The sequence below is a fragment of the Numenius arquata genome, chromosome 6, assembly GCF_964106895.1.
Source record: "Numenius arquata chromosome 6, bNumArq3.hap1.1, whole genome shotgun sequence".
Lineage (NCBI taxonomy): Eukaryota > Metazoa > Chordata > Aves > Charadriiformes > Scolopacidae > Numenius > Numenius arquata.
In genome coordinates, this window is record NC_133581.1 from 15,804,954 (window position 1) to 15,822,545 (window position 17,592).

Below are 17,592 nucleotides of genomic sequence, written 5' to 3' on the forward strand. Positions count from 1 at the left end.
GTTGTTGCTCTTACACGCTTCACAAGCTTTTTTCTTGCTTGTGCTGCTTCTCTTTTTTTCCTCCTCTCTTGATCATGCTTTTCCCCCACCCCCCAACTTGCTTGTGCTCTTCTTTCTCTTTTTTCTTTGCACTTGCTCTCCTTTCTACAGTTACAGATCTCATTGAGAAAAACCTTCTAGGATTCATGCCAGGTCAGTTATTAATGATGTATATACCTCCAGAGAATGACCAAAACCAGTAACAAACAATTCTCAGAAGCTGCCACAGGTTTGATAGAAACACAATTGCAAGCAAAATTTGGCTTTTTCCCAACTGGAAATGCTGCCTGCGAGAATTCAGTGGAAATGTGAAGGAAAGAGTAATATCACTGTCCAGATACAGCATTGTATTGATATTGTATCTGCAGATACTGTGATACACTATTTGCTGTGAAATATCCAGATGCCCACTGCATTTGCAGAATTTGAGTATGTAGAAGCAGGAAATTTGCTCCTTTCCAAGTGTTGCTTATCTTCAGATTACCTGGGGAGGAGGTTCCTAGCACTACCAGAAAGAGCAAGGAATTGATTACAATTGTAAGATTACCAGGTGGAAGACAAACAATTATTTATAAACCTGATTGTCAGCAGGGCCAACAGCATTCAGTGGTGAAAGGGAAGCTACATGGGTGGATTCCACTGACTTTTGACGCTGCGAACACAAAAACAAAGCTTATGGCTGATAGATTTGTTTTTATTATTATAGAACAGATGAACTAAAATAAGCCAACAATATAATTTTATGCCAACAGCCATCTTTCTAGCACAGGCGGTGACTGACTCATTGTACCCTTCTCCCCCCTCCCCGGGCCTCTGTTCCATGGGAAGCAAATGGTGGTGGCTCTTGCACATGGGGTTTGGACTCCAGTGATCTTACTCTTTTTATTTGTAGAGGTGTGCCTGGGAAAAGAGGAGGCAGGGGAGCAGAGAAGAGAGTATATATGTTGTAGGAGCAATAAGCAGAAAGGCTTGTGGATCCTCTTGCACGTTCATGTGTTGTGACCAGGTAGATCGGACAACTGGAGAATCATGCCCACTTTCAGCACGTAGCAAGCCCCTAGTTGCTACTCTAGTCAAGCCAGGAGTTTCTTCCCATTCCAAGCTAACAAAGGGCAAGATGCGCTCAACTGGGGAGTTTTTGGCAGGGTAGGGGGCAGTCTATGTAAAACCAAACCAAAAAACCACCCCCGAAAAAACCACCCCAAACAAACCTGCATTTTAAGCCACTTCAAATTAAAAGTCACTTCTTACAATATAATAGATATTTTTTTTAAATGGCAGGACCACCATCCTAGAAAGACAAAGGGCTTGCACTCAAGACCAAAGAAAGAAAAACAAAAAAACCAACCAACCAAACGAAAAACCAACCAACAAAACCCAAGAGTGGCCCCACTCTTAAGCTTGGCTCTTCTCTAAAAACAGCACTCGTCATCCGTCTGAATAAGTAAAAGGAGGAGTGGACAGAAAATAAAATAAAATTGGTGCAACTTCTCGCCAGGTGGCGCATTAAACCAAAGCTCCATACAGTCCCATACGACTACACGTCCTGTGGTGGCAGCATAATTTCTTTCAGCTTTCATTGCTGTATATGTCTGTATGTATATCTGAATGTATACATACACATACACACAGAATATATATTGTTTTTAATGTTAGTTTTGATCTTGTAGGAGGGCTCATCTCTCTTTCACGTGGTTCTGTGCTCCTGCGCTGTTGCTGCTCCCGTTGCCGCTCCCGTTACTGCTGCTCCCACTGCTGCTGCAGAGGACCTCTGTGAGGTCATCCATGATGGTGGTCTCTTTAGGGTCCACGAGGTTGAACTCCCTGATGAATAGGATAAAGTGTGTGTAGAGTGTGTTTAAATGTCCGTGCAGCTCCAGTGCCAAAGTCTCCTTAAAGTGTGAGGAGTAGATATGGGCCAGCACATGGAACAGGTACTTGCAGATCTTCTTCACTAGGGACTCAAAGGAGTTTGGGAATTCCTTGCCTGAAAGGAAGACACGGAAACACCATGATAGCTCCAGCTGCTCACTTTCAGCCCCACAGCAGCATTTGTTTGGGCTGAGCAATTAGCCCACCTTATACAGCAGACAACTTGTGGGCCCTGTATCATCCTCTCCTTTTGTTCTTTTTATAGGAATTCAGGGGAAGAACCTAAGGGGGTTTTAAGCATTTTCATTTGAAGTTGTTTTAAATGCTAAGGGTTCACAAATCAGGAAGCAAGTGTAATCATTCTCTAAAACCAAACATTTTTTGTTACTGGCTGTAAGAATAATGACGGGTTCATCTGGGATCTTATCTACTTTGTCCAGGAGTAGCAGATTTTTCCCCTGAAAGTACGTAATGCTTGGGAGACCAATTCACAGATCCTGAAATGGAAGCTAAGGTACACAGGCAGTGTGTAGCAGATTGATTGACTGTATGTAATGACTTTCCTCATTTCATTGTTGAAATCCTATCAAATGAGAAAGGAAATGGACGGATATACTGGCTGCCTTCTATCAGGTGCAGTTGAAATGGTGCTTGCTGGAGCAGTACTGTGCCTGCACAGTAAAAGACAACTGCTTTGGTAAGACTGAAAGTGAAACTGAAGCAAGCCAAAAAGCAACACCTGCCACCCTGTGTGTGATGCACAGTATGAAGTATGTTACTGGTCTAAAGTGCCCCTGGGCCACATGGACAAATCACCTGCATGAAAGGCCCTCATTACCCTTGAACATCATATTTTAAATTTAAAAAAAGTCAACTGCACCTGGCTTACTACACACTGCCTCTTTCCAGATCAAGATGCCTGTAAGCAAAGGTTACTAGCTTAATGTTTGCTATATTGTAATGTCCTACTTCCCCTATTATCTGTTAAAACGGCTCAAGACCCCAGCCGCTTTTAGTTGCGATTAAGCCCACCTACCATAACTTCAGGTCTCTATCTTCTTCCTCTTAACCAAAGGCATTCCATGTAGCAATCTTGTTAGGATACAAATTTGGGTTAAAATTACTTTCCTATTGCTTTTCAGTTCTTAAAAATCATATTCTTATTTAATCTTTGGAAGAGGAGGGAGGCTGCAAACAATCTGTGAAACAAGGCCTGGTGGGGCAAGGAAGATAAGCCACATTCCTGGCAATCCAATTTATTTCCCCCTTAATGCATCAGGGGTCTAAAGGAAATAATAAAACAATAACAAGGTTAAATTTTACTAGCAGCAGGCTGCATTGAACACATACATGGCTGACAGTTTTCAAATTGTTATCCTCTCTGAATACAGGCTAGAAGATCTCAAAATGCTTGAAGAAAAAGATGTACTGATGGTGAAATATAAGCCAAGGGGATAGGACTGTGAGCCTTTTGCCCTCATTCATATGCCAAGAGTGCAAGTCTTTCTTACTGCAAGAATGAACCAAACTTAAAACCACACACCCCCCCAAAAAATGAAACAAATGAGTGAGAAGCTGTCTGGTATTAATGCATATGCTGAATACTAACTTTCACCTTACTTAATGGCATCTGCAAATAGCCGCAGGAAGCGCCTGTCCAAAAGCAGACGTACCGTATTTTGTTGGAAAGACGTCCTCATCTGTCACTAGTTTCTGCACTGAACTCATGACGAAGTCAACATACTGAGGAGCAGTGCACTTGATCTTCTTTCCCCGCTCATCATACCAGTAGTACTGTCTGTGGAGAGAATTGACAGTGTCACCACATTATACCTTGGCTCCTCAGCTCCACTCCTCTAAGAGGTTAGTGTCTAAATAATAGACAAATTAAATAAATAACTAAATAAATAATATAAAATTAAATTAAAATTAAAATTAAATATTAAATAAATAACTAAATAAATAACAACAGCTGCAACATTACCAACATACGTCATAGCTGCTACAGAAGAGATTCACTTAAGGGTATCTTTCTACATCAAAAACACTGAGTTTCTGTTAGCTGATTTTGTTTCTCCCTATCAATTTAGTAGTAGTACCAAGCACAGAAAGCCTGCTGACAGGCCTCCATGGAGAGGAGCTCTACTGGGGCAGTGATCACTCCCTACTGATGACAGACTTGAGGGTTTACTTGCAGTCTGTAGAACTGTACAGGAAAGCATTATATAACTATTTCTAAAGGGCAACAGCATTGCATAGTGATAGATTGGTGATCTTCTGATGCTTAACATCAAAAACCATGAAATTAGTATTGCAGTGTAATATTATTAAACAGACAGAAGGTGGCTCCAAAACACCGGCTTTTTCAAGCTGATGCTTTGAAGTACTGGCAGCATTTTTAAGTGCTACAAATCCTGTTCCAAAATCCAGTTTGGGGAGAGTTTTCAGGACCCTTCTGCACATCCCTACCAGTGTGCCTTAGAACTCTGCTCCTTTGGTTACAGACTCCCCAAAACATCTAAATTTACATTTGACTCAACACCACAACACCAGTGAATCTGTTGAATCTTAAGGAACAGGAGACATTAGCATATTGTCTGGCTCTTGAAAAGCAACCATATTTCAATGAGTTAGCTGTAATCACCTTGATTAACTGCAGTCATCTGTCACCTGACAGAGGAACCTAAAGGCTACAAAAGCACTGCAGGTTTGTTCCTTTCTTCTTTTTTTTTTTTTTTTTTTTTTTTTTTTTTCTTTTAAGTCATGGTTAACTAAAGCACCTCTAACTGTTAACAGGAGCCATCGCATTAGGCACACTCAGTGAGAAATGTCTTACAGATAAAGGATTGCCTATGTCACATTAGAGGTGCATTGAGTTCCAGGTCCCGAACTCTTCCTTCAAACAGCCTGAGCTCCAGGTGCAGCCCTGTATCATTATGGGGCTGATAAGAAATCCATTGTATTGGTCTTCCCAGAGCACAGCATAGGTGGCATTTGCTGCCTGCCTTTGGAAGCAAGGCTGGAAGTGGTCTGAGCATCAGAACTTGGCTAGAAAGACACCTCATCCAACACATGAGCCCATAAAGCCAGGATAACATTTTTTAGCTGTCTGTTCAGCTCCAACTTTGCTGCTGTTGGCTAATGATCGGTTATCTGACATTGCTCACGCAAATCACTAAAGCCTCCCTGTAGCCCTAGCCAAAATACCACTTCGGTGTGATGTTTAGCCACCTTTGTACATCTTTTTTTTTTTTTTTAATGGAAGATAAAGATTAAATGTTTTTTCTGTGCCTAACAGGACTAGACTGCATTGAACTGGAAGGATCTATACATGCCACTTGGAAAGTGAAGTTCTATATATACTGACCAGCAGAACAGTCCTGAAGCAACTGAAGAAAAACGTTAAGTAGCAAATAAAAAGTTTTAATTCACAGTGTGTTTTTGTTGCCCCGTAAGATTCTTCAGGGAGCTGAGGGTGGTGAGGTGAAGACACTAACTGGAGCACCTCAGCTGTGAAGACAGGCTGAGAGAGCTGGGTTCAGCTTTTCCAGGGTCAGCCTGGAGAAGACTCTGGGGAGATCCTTTAGCAGCTTTCTAGTACTTTAAAGGGTCCTACAGAAAAGGTGGAGAGGGACTCTTTTATCAGGGGAGGGGTAAAATTTCAGTTTTAAACTGAAAGAGGTGAGATTTAGATTAGATGTTAGGAAGAAATTGTTTACTCTGAGCGTGGTGAGACACTGGAACAGGTTGCCCAGAGAAGTTGTGGATGCCCCATCCCTGGAAGTGTTCAAGGCCAGGTTGGATGTGGCTTTGAGCAACCTGGTCTACTAAGAGGTGTCCCCGCCCACAGCAGGGGGGCTGGAACTACATGATCTTTAAGGTCCCTTCCAACTCTAACCATTCTATGACACTGTTCATGCCCCAAGCCATATGAAAACAAGAGGAAGCTGCAGAAACGAGTAGTTCAAACTTTAAGATAGGAAGGGAAACTGTACTAGTTCTGCAGACATTTCACGGAATCACGGAATTGTCAGAGTTAGAAGGGACCTCTACAGATCATCTAGTCCAACTTCCCTGCTAAAGCAGGATTGCCTAGAGCACATTACTCAGGACTGCATCAAGGCGAGTCTTGAAAATCTCCAGTGTAGGGGACTCTACGAGCTCCCTGGGCAGCCTGTTCCAGTGCTCTGTCACCCTCACCATAAAGAAGTTTTAGCTCATTTTCAGCATGTGGTGCTTGATCACGCTGTTGTTTACTAGAGAGAGCAGGATTGACTGCAAAAGGGCATAAAAGGTAAGCAAGGGGATGAAAACAGGAGTTAAAAGCTCTTTGTAGAGCTATGTCAGTAATCAAAAGCTGAATTTGAGTCCTTAGGCATAGACTGTGTTCTTCATCACTGCTTACTTCCTTTATACAATTCACATATAAGGAATTATACAATGTAATGCACAAACACAAGCCTCGTCATTTGTCTAGTCCTCCAGTAAGTTGGAGCAAGACAGTTCTAGGCAACTCAGGCTTATTTTGGGTCTTAACACAATGCTTGTTGCCAAAAGCAGAAGCAGGCTGGACTGTCTGTACCTCAGCAATTTTCTCATGCTGCAGAAATCCTCAACTGTAAGATAGAAAGCATAGTTTCGAGTTGCCCTTAGGTGCAAAAATGAATCTGAATAATTGGATTTTAGTTAAAAGAAACAGTTTGGCAACTGTACAAGTTCACTTACATGAAAATATAAGCTAATAAATCTGCTGTAACATCCCACTGCATACGCTTTTTGCCTGTCCTTGAAAATTAGGCTAATTATGCAAAATAGGAATTCAAGAGAAGAATCATTACGAGTAAGGGGATAACTGCAAGGATTGTCCTGTTGATTAGAATCATGTGTCTTCCTCATGTTTCAAGAGCTCTGAACAGAGCCTTCACAGGTCTTAGAGGAAGAGAGGAGCCCCTGACACGCCATGAACATTTCACACCTGGTACGCAGCTCCCACCCATGCTGGAGTTTTCTCCATTAACAAGATAGGAAGCAGGTTGGGGCCATTGAAGGGCTCGGTTGGGCACAGAAGCCTAACTGCATTCTACCACTGGCACTGTGACAGTACAGTCCCATATTAGGCAATGGATGGGAAGCAGAAAGGACAAGATGACAACACTTAAAGGCACTTTTTGAAGAGTGCTCACGTAATACAGATTTTGATTATTTTATTTCCTACATAAAATTCTGGCAGATTTGAACTTCCCCAGTAGGGAGAGCATGAGGAATTTACAGCTCCATTCTAAATCCCAGGGAGAAATCATTATAGGCTTAACAGAGAAAAGCCCATGATGCAAATAATAAAGTGTAACACATATTGCCCCATCCCAGGAAGTGTTCAAGGCCAGGCTGGATGGGGCTTTGAACAACTTGGTCTAGTGGAAGATGTTCCTACCCATGGCACGGGGAGTGGAACTCTCTAAGGTTCCTTTAAAGGAATCTTTAAGGTCCCCTCCAACCCAAACCATTCTATGATTCTGCCATTCTATGAAGTCACAAAGTCACAGTGCGGCATCTTAACACAAGTACACATTTTATCCCTTTTCCTCTAAAACATTCTGGGTTTGTGTTGATGACATAGATAAGCTATGGCAGAACAGAAGTTACATCTGTATATAATAAAAACTTATGGAAGGAGAGAAAGGCCAAATGCTGTGGAGGTATGTGGTCTGGAAAGGAAGGAGAGACAGTCCTGCTAGAAATACCAAAAGATGGGTTATGAAGAAAGCAGAATAGCAAATTGCATCAAATGCAAGGGCAGTAACATAGTGCTTGTCAGCAACTCGGAATGGCTTTGATGGTTTGATAGAGGCAAAGAAATGTTTAGATGTGGGACAGGGGTAAGAGAAAGGAGCCACCATAGCTACCATGTAGAAGCGTACAGCTCAGGGAACTTAAATATAAGAAAATGCAAAAATATGCAAGTTTGAGTTAAGATTTCTAAAAGGAAATACCCTCCATATGCAAAGACACTAAGGGCAAGGTAGACGTAAGAAAAGAGATCCTAAGATTAGAAAAAAACGAGTGCTAAGGAATTATCAATTCCTGGTTCATAATGGTATGAATATTTTCATTCAGACTTCAGTGGACCAAAATGAGACCTTTCACTCTTATTTGTGGGCTGCCTAGAAGTTTGCATCCATCCTTGGTTTCTGCCTCAGAAGTTCTGTAATCTCAGTGTTGGAAACAGCACTTCTAAGTACCCCACTCACTTCAGCACTTATGAGAACTTCTGCCCAAATATCAGGTAGAAAACCAATTTACAGCTTATGGTGCTTTAAAGCTAGTTTGTGTAATAATAAGCTATAAAGCATACTAAATACTCCGTTAAAAACATAGTACCTGCTTTACAGCAAGTGATAAAAATATTAATGAGCAAAATTAAGTAATTCCTGAAGTTACATTCATGCCACCCTCACTGAATTTTGAAGATAACTGGCCATTCTGGTATTTCTCTTGGCATTATCCCACCTTGCCAGCAAATGCTTCCATCTGTTCTACAAGGAGACTAAGTTTTGGTCAGATGTCTCTTAGTAACCCTATGCACAATTTCTCTTCCTCATTGTGTGCAGTTGGCTGCACTATCTCATATCTCTGACAGAGGGCTGAAAGCTGCATCTGTCTGCAGTTTGTCAGTTGGATGGAGCTTCTCTGAGATGCTACAACCTTACTTCAACTATTTAACTGCAACTGGTGTTTATTTTGTTAGAGAACTGGGCAGGGAAAACAGGAGGGGAACAGAATGCAGACCTTCATACTGAGATAGTTCAGAAATCAGCACTGAAAAAAAGGGCAAACTGCACCCTTATTCCAAGGTACTGTAATTCTGTAGCAATCTAATGCAGGTAGATGCTGTTTTATTCCAAAGTCCCTGACCAAACAGATCACAGGCACAGAAGTCAAATCTGGAGTGTCCATCAGGTTAATCAGCAACTGACTCTAATGTTTAGATGATACTCTTTATATACTGGAGACAGGTCAGAGGCACAAAAAATCATATCAACTGGTGTTTCTCCAACACAATAACCATGTCCTTACATTATTGTGTTAGGGTAAGGTTTTTTTAAATAAAAAAAAGGGAGGGGGAGGGGGGCAAGTGACATACGGCTTTGTCCTAGTTATCATTGGATATGAACAAATGCACATCTTTGAGGCAGTTCTCCATGTTCCATTTAGGCATATCTTCCAAAAGGGAAAAGGTAGGAAAGGCAGAAAAAGGCAGAAGATAAATATAAAGATTATCCAAAATTGTCATTAGAGATATTTGGAGAACATAATTATGAACAGGGTCTTCAAAGCTGAACTGTATTGAGGTGTGTAGCTTGGTGATCTCACCTCTGTGGTTTTCTTATAGACCCGCACACTTGATAGAAGAATGAAACATGCAGCTGACAGTTTGCAAACATGAACCAGTCAACTGCCCCCAAGTACAGGAAGATACTTAAGTTGTTATGATTTAGTTAAACCTTTTCAAGTGCTTCACCCAAGTGTAGACATGCTTCCTGTTATTCCCAAAGAGCACAATTTTTTCAGTTTTCCAAAACAAAGGATAGGAACATTCTGCTATCGGTCCTCACCACTAAGAAATACAGACTACAGCTGGAGCCGCCTACAGGCACTTCCTTTCTTTATTCTGCAGCATAAATTGCTTACAGAGAATTCTTGTTTAAGACTCGCTATAGCAGAATGGAGCAACACTTACGTAGGTTCCCTACCACCACCTCCTTTCAGCCACTATTTCCCATCAGCCAAGTGGATAAACAGTTAAACTCAGTCCTTTGGACAGCCAGTGCTACATCAGAAATTAAAACATGAGAAAGCCGGGGAGCAAGAGTCAACAAAATACTCATCTTAATGATCACTTCTCATTTAGAGACCTGCTGTTCTCCTTTTGATAAAATCTGGGTCCAGCAAAGTTTTATTACTGTCTGTTCCAGCCTGCTTTCAAAGTCCCTAGCATGGCCTTTAATTCTCTACTGACGGTTATCTTTCCAACTTCTACATGCACAAATATCCTCTATACACTTTGCATTCTTCAGAGTGCTCTCAAAGAAAGCCCCTGATATTAATTTCAAGTTAGCCCAGTGCATTAAGCAAGGATTTCTTTCTAAGCACTATGTAATAATTGTCAGAGATACAATATATTGCTCTGATTGTGTTGCATACATTCCCTGGGATGTTTGTTTGATGTACTATAACATTAACTGCTCAGTCTTCTGTTTTAAAATCCACCTCAACTAAATTAATCCCAGGAAATGCAAGAGGAGGGAAGAAAAGGACTATCAACACATGTGCTGGAGAAAAAAAACCCACCACACAACAGACTTATTCATACTCGACTGGATCTCATATTCTATCGTGTTGGACTGTGCTAATCAAGAGCAGAAGTTTATGGTAACTTTTTCTTATATTCACCATGTACAGTAAAACTACAAAGCTTTCTTTCACAAGTGACAGCTAGTCAATGTTAAAAAAAGTCTACTAAGTCCTACAGGGGGAAAGCGCCAAACCAAAACGTTTTCCTTAGTCTTTGCAAAGCTGCCACTTGTGTCCTCTGTACCCAGGGGCTCAGGCAGAAAGCCAGTGGCTCACATCAGGCTAGAGGTTATCTGTAAGCAGCCTGGTGCTCTGTCAGCATTCCAGCTATCAAAAGCACCCTCTGAGGTTTTCGCAATTCGTTTATCCTCCCTGGCCTTCTATGGAATCCCAGCACTGTTACCAGTAAGGACAGCTTTGCCTCGCTCTTCTTCCCCTTTCCCCCCAGGCTACACACATAGTAATTTGCTTCTCTGATGTGACCTTAAAAAACCAGCTCAGAACAGTCAGATTCGCATGCTTCTAATCCTCCACAAAAACAGATTTCTACCAACCTTCACTACTGAGGGGAGAGAAGAGGATGTACAGCTGCCACATTCTCACTAAGCAGAGATCTGCTGTAAAACAGTTGCCCAGTGCCATCCAAATCCAATATCCTCCCCCGAGCAACTCTTGAAGACTTCATGGAAACCCTGTAATTGTAAATATCGACTTACGTATTGCACACTGCCATGGTCTGACATGACTCTCCTGTACAGAATTCTGAGATTGTACTATACTGTAAGTTGATGTGATGAAAGAAAGTTGTTGCTGAAAAATAAACACAAAAGAAAGATATTCAGAAGTAAAATACTTTCAGACACTGGTTATCCTCCAATTATTTAAATAGAGCAAGTGAAGTAACCTCAGAGTCTTAAGCTTGCATATAAATTTAAACATGATTTAGCTAAATTAGTCTAATTATGAACTGCAAAACAAAGAGGTACATAGAATGAAAGCTCTTGTTTTGATATAAGATGAAAGCACCATGATGCATCAGCTCTTATTACTCACTAAGCAGCAAGACTGGAAAGTGTCTCCGTCATCAGTCTCACCTTTACAGTAGAATACTCTACTACAAGCTGAAGGCAAACCATTTGCTACGTTCTTTTGAAGTCAGACTTAAAATGTACAGTGGCTAGAAAACAGCATTAATAGTTCTCGTGAGATATCTCCTTCTAAAAAAAAAAACCAGCATGAAAACTAGTACACTTCCACCTTTAAAAATCTCCTGAGATAATTTAACTAACATCTTAATACTCCTCAGGGCGCACCTCACTTTTTCGTAATGAGTCTCTATAAACTTTCCTAGTTTAAAGTAGTTTCTTGCTACTGGCCCATGCTGTTGAAAGTGTAAACAAGACTGGGTCATAGCTGCAGGTTAGGACTGGCAGATGAAGCAGAAGCGCAGGAAAATATTGTCAGTCAGAACTGAGATACACAGATACAGCATTCAGTCACAGTAGGCAATCACATCCCTAAATTCCAGCTTGACTACGGTTTAAATTCACAGTAATTCCACCAAAGCTTGGAAGGAGTAAGGAGAAGAAATCCAAAAGTCTTCAAAACTTCTGGCTTTAAGCATAACTTGCTTTACAAACAAGTCTTAATAAACTATCATTTTTATGGTGCTTCTAGAAGACCAATAGCTTGAGTCAGAAACATGCTGAACCAGCTGGTTTAGCAAATAGTCAACGGGAATCTGATGGTCCTCAAAAGAGGATCAAAAACTTTAATGCCCTCAGTGCCACAGTGAGGGAGCTGGAAGGACGAAATGCATCAAGGCTTCCATGCTGCTGAGCACAGTTGGTTTGTACATAAGACAGCTTAATTACTATGCAAGGTATAATGACATGCATTATGCAGTAAGCATAAATAGTCACTGAGTGTTTTTCTAAGCACTGAAAACAGTAAAAAGAAACAGACTGAATGAATGCCTTCTTGGGTGTGGACAGCAAGCACAGAGCTGTATGATGATAATACTCACTGTTGCTGGCTAGCCACTCGTTGAGGTCTATTTCTCGTGGTAACATCACTAGCTCCTTAAATTCAAAGTCAGTAATTCTGGATTTTGTGTATTCTGGCTCTAGGTAAAGTTTCTTCTCTTCCGGTGCTGGCTTTTTACCATTTGGCTTTCCCTTGGACTTCCTAGAAGAGATAACAAAGGGAGAAGAAAGGTTACCTTTACTGTTGATGAACAGCTACAGAAACCTGAAAGAAGCTGGTTTATCCAAGCTCCTGTATTTGTGTTTATACTGCTCCTCCTGTCTTCCGTCCCCTTAGCTTAATTTTTCTTTCATTAAGGCAAAAGCTAGTTTCTTTAAAAGTGTATTTGAATTCAGTCACTTTTTTTCAAGTAACACTGGAAGTTTTGAACGGCATTAAGAAACTCGAGACTGAGCTGCTCTATCTCCATTGCCCTTCTGTCAGTTTAGATTGGAAATTATTGGGAGAGTGACAGTCTCTTTATGCCTATGAACAGTCGTGACAGCAGAATGGCACTGTCTGACAGAGCTGCTCTAATGCAAGTATATGAACAGTCTGCTGCATCATACAGTTAACTGTCACCTGCAAAACGCGCATTTGAGGGAGAGGAAAAGCGGACTGCTGCAAGAAGATAGCTCTCAGTTGGGAAAATGCTCTTTCCACACAATGTGCTGGCACTGCTCATTCAGAGCTACAGCATTTCTTGCTACTCCAGCCTGGCGTTCTTCTCAAATACCAGGAGCCTTGTGGAAGCGAGCATCTGTGACTCCAGCTAGAAGCACTGGTAACTACAAGAACACCTGCTTTCTCAGCTCCCAGATTACTTGAGACAGAAGTATCAGTGTTCTTTTTTTTTTTTCTGAAAATCCTTTAAAATCCAATACATTATGAAATAACCTTCCATTTGGATTTACAAAAGCAGACAAATCACATTCCATAAAATGCATTTATGTCCATGGCATATTGTGACTTTTCATCTGCCATCTAAAGTGTTTGTTGTAATGACTAGAGTTTTCCACCTAATCTGTTTTTAACATCCTCAAACTAGACTCTCAACCAACCCATATTCCTGGGCCAGGGATTCAGTAATGACTTCTGAGGAAGGATGGTGGGTCTGCACTTTGGTCTTTTAGGCTCTGTGGTCAAACAGCTGCACATCCATGTATTTCTACAGTTAAAAAAGCCACCTAACCAGAGACAGAAAATATATTTAATGGTAAGAAACAAGCGCAGTAAGGCAATACTTGCTGTGCACTCTCACATTAATACAAGGAAGAGATACCAGGATTTTTTTTAATGTCAGGCTTTCTTGGTTAAAGAGGTTTTTAAAGATCTGTAAAAGCAAGACAAGCCCACCTTTGCAGATGACTACATTAAGTTTGCTGTTAAAACTCATCTAGATCCCATCCAAAGGAAACTGATCTCACGTTCTGGCTCTTAACATGCTTTAAATAATCTTCCAACTGTGCCTTTGTCTGAGACACAAGCAGGTTTAATTTTTGCTGGGAAGATGGGATGCACATCTTTCCTGGAATGGCGTCTGAAGTGTTAGTGCTTTCCCCAAACAAAGTATGATTATTCAGATTTCTCTCTTTATGGCCTCTTTACTGATCTGTTCATTAAACCCATCTTCATAATGAGTCATTGTCACATTGTCAGCGCTGCAGTAAGGAGAGACTGAGGTTCACCTTCCATAAGAAAGGCACACCATAACTTAGTATAACTCAGTCACCAGCACCGCCACTGTTCACTATCTTGAACTTGCATTGAATCTTGTTATATTTCTCTCCAACCAGCAAATTAAGACTAGAGTGACTTTAAGACTTCAGGAAGGCCATCATCAAGGAAAACTTAGTGACAACAGCATGATATACACATACACAAACCGCAGATGTGCAGAAAGCACTAGGTCTCTAGTAGGGAAAAGATGGTCACACTTTATTTCCATATGTTAATGAGAAAGGTGAATTTTGTGGTTAAAGAGAGGAGCCTGTGACGTAGAACATCTTTTTAAACAATACAAATACAGTAGGAGAATACACTGAACCCAGTATATGCGAAGATTAGTTTAGCACGTAGCTACTCTTGCACATTTCCTGCCATCTCCTTTTTCCACAGCGGTGCATTCCAATTCAAATGAAGCCTGCAAGATTCGTTCTTACATTTATTAATGAAGTAACCTGGGCTAATTCTCATAGCTGCTCCGCAGACGTATGTTTTAGGACATGCAAAGTCAGATGTTCCTCAGCACAAGGCTCTTAATACAGAGGGGTTGCTCAGTTAGACCGATAGCTCTTGGTTGTCAGCTAACTATTCTTGTCTTCAAACCCTTACATTTGCTAGATCTCATTTGAACCTCACCATGTAAAAATAAGCTACAGGTAAGAAAGAAAAGTCCATGAAAGCAAGAACTGCAGGAAGGCCTTAAAGGGATTTAAAGAAGCTATAAAAATATTCTTAATTTATGCTTGGGCCTGAGACTTCAGATTTTCACAGAATTTGAAATGATATTCAAGGAATATGTAATAGGATAAAACAACAGTCTTGTTCGATAGTCTGTAACCTGACTTCATAGCGGATGAAGCAACATGTTTTACCTCTTTCTTTTGCAGGAATACCATGTTAAGTAAGACTTGAAACTACCTTACCCTGACAGTCAACGGCATAAATCCAGTTGAAACTATGCACTTGGCCCTGAGCTGATAAAAAATACTCCAGGCCACTGATTTGCTTAATTCCTAGCAGAGGCTGCCTTACTCCTACGCCGCTGAAACCAAGCCTGGCACACTCCATACAACACCTTCATACCTGCTGGGCCTCTGACAGACAGTATTACAGTCTATTCAGAATATATTGTTTAGAGTGTTTTTCAGCTGGTTGGGTTTAGTGGTTTGGGGGGCTGGTTTGAGGGGGCAGGATTCAGGCATTCAAGGATAAGTTGACTTTTAAATAAAATTATAGTTCCAGTAACAATCGTGCAGAAAATAACTTCAGCTTCACAGACTGGTTCAACAAACCGCATTAATCACACTTGGGGAGAAAAGTTATCACTGAGAAGTAGTTTGTACAGAAGAGAGTTTGTGTCTTTGCTTTACTTTTGGATACTTAAACCAAGGGCCCCAGGTTAGGGCTGTGCCACGTCAGCTAAAAGCAGTCTTCCGAGAGGAGGAGGAGGGAGGAGAGAGATTAAGACGTCAAAGAGAGTCTGTCATAGAGCCAGGCTGTGAAGGGAAACCATAGAAGGAAGCCAGACATGTGAGGCTGAGGCAAGCCTTCCATTGAATAGAAATAGATACTGTGTACCTCATTCTCACTTCAGCATCTTCTCCCCATTTCAAGAAAAGAAAAATTCAACACTAAATGTATTTCACAAGAATGCTAATGCAAATGACTATACATTGTCCTTTTACAAAACCCATACCCCCTCATTTCCAAACAACTGTCAGCTCTATGTTAGATTAGTACATGCAGCCACTTTGCATCTTCTTAACAGATTGTGTAAGTCATTCCACAACCGCCTGGTGCTGGAACTGAAGCATTTCAAACAGAAGCTTCCTGAAGGATCCCATGGCTCTGCCCCTTTCCAAAGCTTTGGCTCAGTTTAAAAAAGAACCTGACTCATGGGTATCATCACTGAACCTGCAAAATGCCCATAATCACTGATATCAAAGGGTTTATTCACACCACTGAAACCTGAATGTCAAATCACCATGTGCAGTACAAACTTTAACTGTTTGCAGCTGCTGAGAGCTAAGCAAGACCAGAGAAATTGTTTCTACCAGCAGATTTTCATGACTTGCATGCACTGCAGTTGGGATACTACGCAGTCCAAATATTGGAAATACAAACTAAAAAAATTCAAGTCTTAAAAACATCAAGTTTTAAACTGCACCATGCATCTTTCCTCAGTTAGGCAGAACTTAAGTTATGAAGTCAGACTTACTCAAATATGAGTCATGCTCAGTCTAGGCTGTAAAACCGTGGGTTTAGTTTGTAAACTGTCAATACTAAAGCATTTTCTGTATAGACTTACAAAGCTAGAGCATGCAGCAGTATGGAGAAAACAGTTGTAGAAACATGATTACCTAAGATAAAGAATCAACAAATAATATAGTTCCATATTCTAGCTAAACCAAAGCTCATATGTTCGCAATTACCAGAACTACCAGTGTAAAGTTTAGAAGCTGCCTGCCTTCCTTCTGCTCTCCCTGACCTCGAAATTCAGTGTTGTTTCAAAGACTTGTAAGAAAACACCATCTACCTGGAACCAACTCCAAATATGCAAAGAGAAGCATCCATTCTTTACGGTGCTGTGAGCTGTTCACATTCAAGATGCCTTCCTCCATTTTTCATTTTACATTTAATGTACACAAATATGAAAAATTGTGTGTAGCCATTTCTAAGATGTCCCAGAACACTCTTATAAGTGAAGACTATAGCAGCGAGCATAAAGCAGCACATTCAGCAACAGCTCATTCAGCCTGCTTTCAATGAAAGGAAAAGTGACAAGAACAGCAGTTTTACTGTTCTATTGAGGAAACACCGAACCTGTAGATGATTCCTTACTGTAAAATGTAACTAAATGTCATATAAGACCACAAAAGTGGCAGTACCTTTCGAAACGCTGCTACAGGCACTCTAAAGCAAACCAAAGTCCTGATTCATGTTTGTCTGTCTGTCTTAAAAAAATAAGAGAATTCACAGCAGTTTAGTGAAGGTCTGTCAAGAGGTTAGAACTAAAACCTGTCTATCAATGTTTAACTACTAATTAAGGAAAAAAACATCTTTAGAGAATCCAAGGAGACAGCACTTAGCAGGGTGTTTTTCACAGGCAAACCAGAGTACAACCCAATTCTTCAGATAACTCCCAGGATAGGCTTGTGTGTGTTTGGTTTTAGGCACTCAACTGAATATCATGCCACAGGCCAAGTCACACCCGTGAGTAAGTTTCAGAGAGGGAAAAGTGACGGGAGGTGGCAGAAGAGAGGTCACTTGTCTAAAGTCTTACAAGAAGGTTCAGCAAACTGGATCCAGCCAAAGACAGTACGTTCACTAATTCTTGTAGCAGGGCTTCCATACTCAACCTTGTGTTCAGCTGGGAAAACACAGCAGCTGGAAGTTTGCCTGGATTTCACTGGAGGAAGAGATGTAGAAGATACTCCACCAAGTGACAGGCACACTGGGCTGTGATGACTTTTTCCCTGGTCTAACTGCTTTGTTAAGATCAAGTAAAACTGCCAATTTCCTGGCTTGCTTTCTTACCCCATCTCAGTGAATGAAGATACTCCTCTAATCTCTCTCATT

The 17,592-nt window shown here is 41.0% G+C and overlaps 1 protein-coding gene across 1 annotated transcript in view; it reads right to left on the minus strand.

Moving 5' to 3' along the window:
* Positions 1 to 714: 714 nt before the first annotated feature.
* The window catches only part of MOB2 (MOB kinase activator 2), a 33,574-nt gene continuing 16,696 nt past the window's right edge, over positions 715 to 17,592 (minus strand). The window contains exons 2-5 of the mRNA XM_074149470.1: positions 12,290 to 12,450; positions 10,980 to 11,073; positions 3,585 to 3,709; positions 715 to 2,026 (exon numbers count right to left, since the gene is read on the minus strand). Coding sequence (XP_074005571.1) covers positions 1,716 to 2,026; positions 3,585 to 3,709; positions 10,980 to 11,073; positions 12,290 to 12,450 — 691 coding nt within the window. The 3' untranslated portion in view covers positions 715 to 1,715. The remainder of the gene's footprint in view (positions 2,027 to 3,584; positions 3,710 to 10,979; positions 11,074 to 12,289; positions 12,451 to 17,592) is intronic.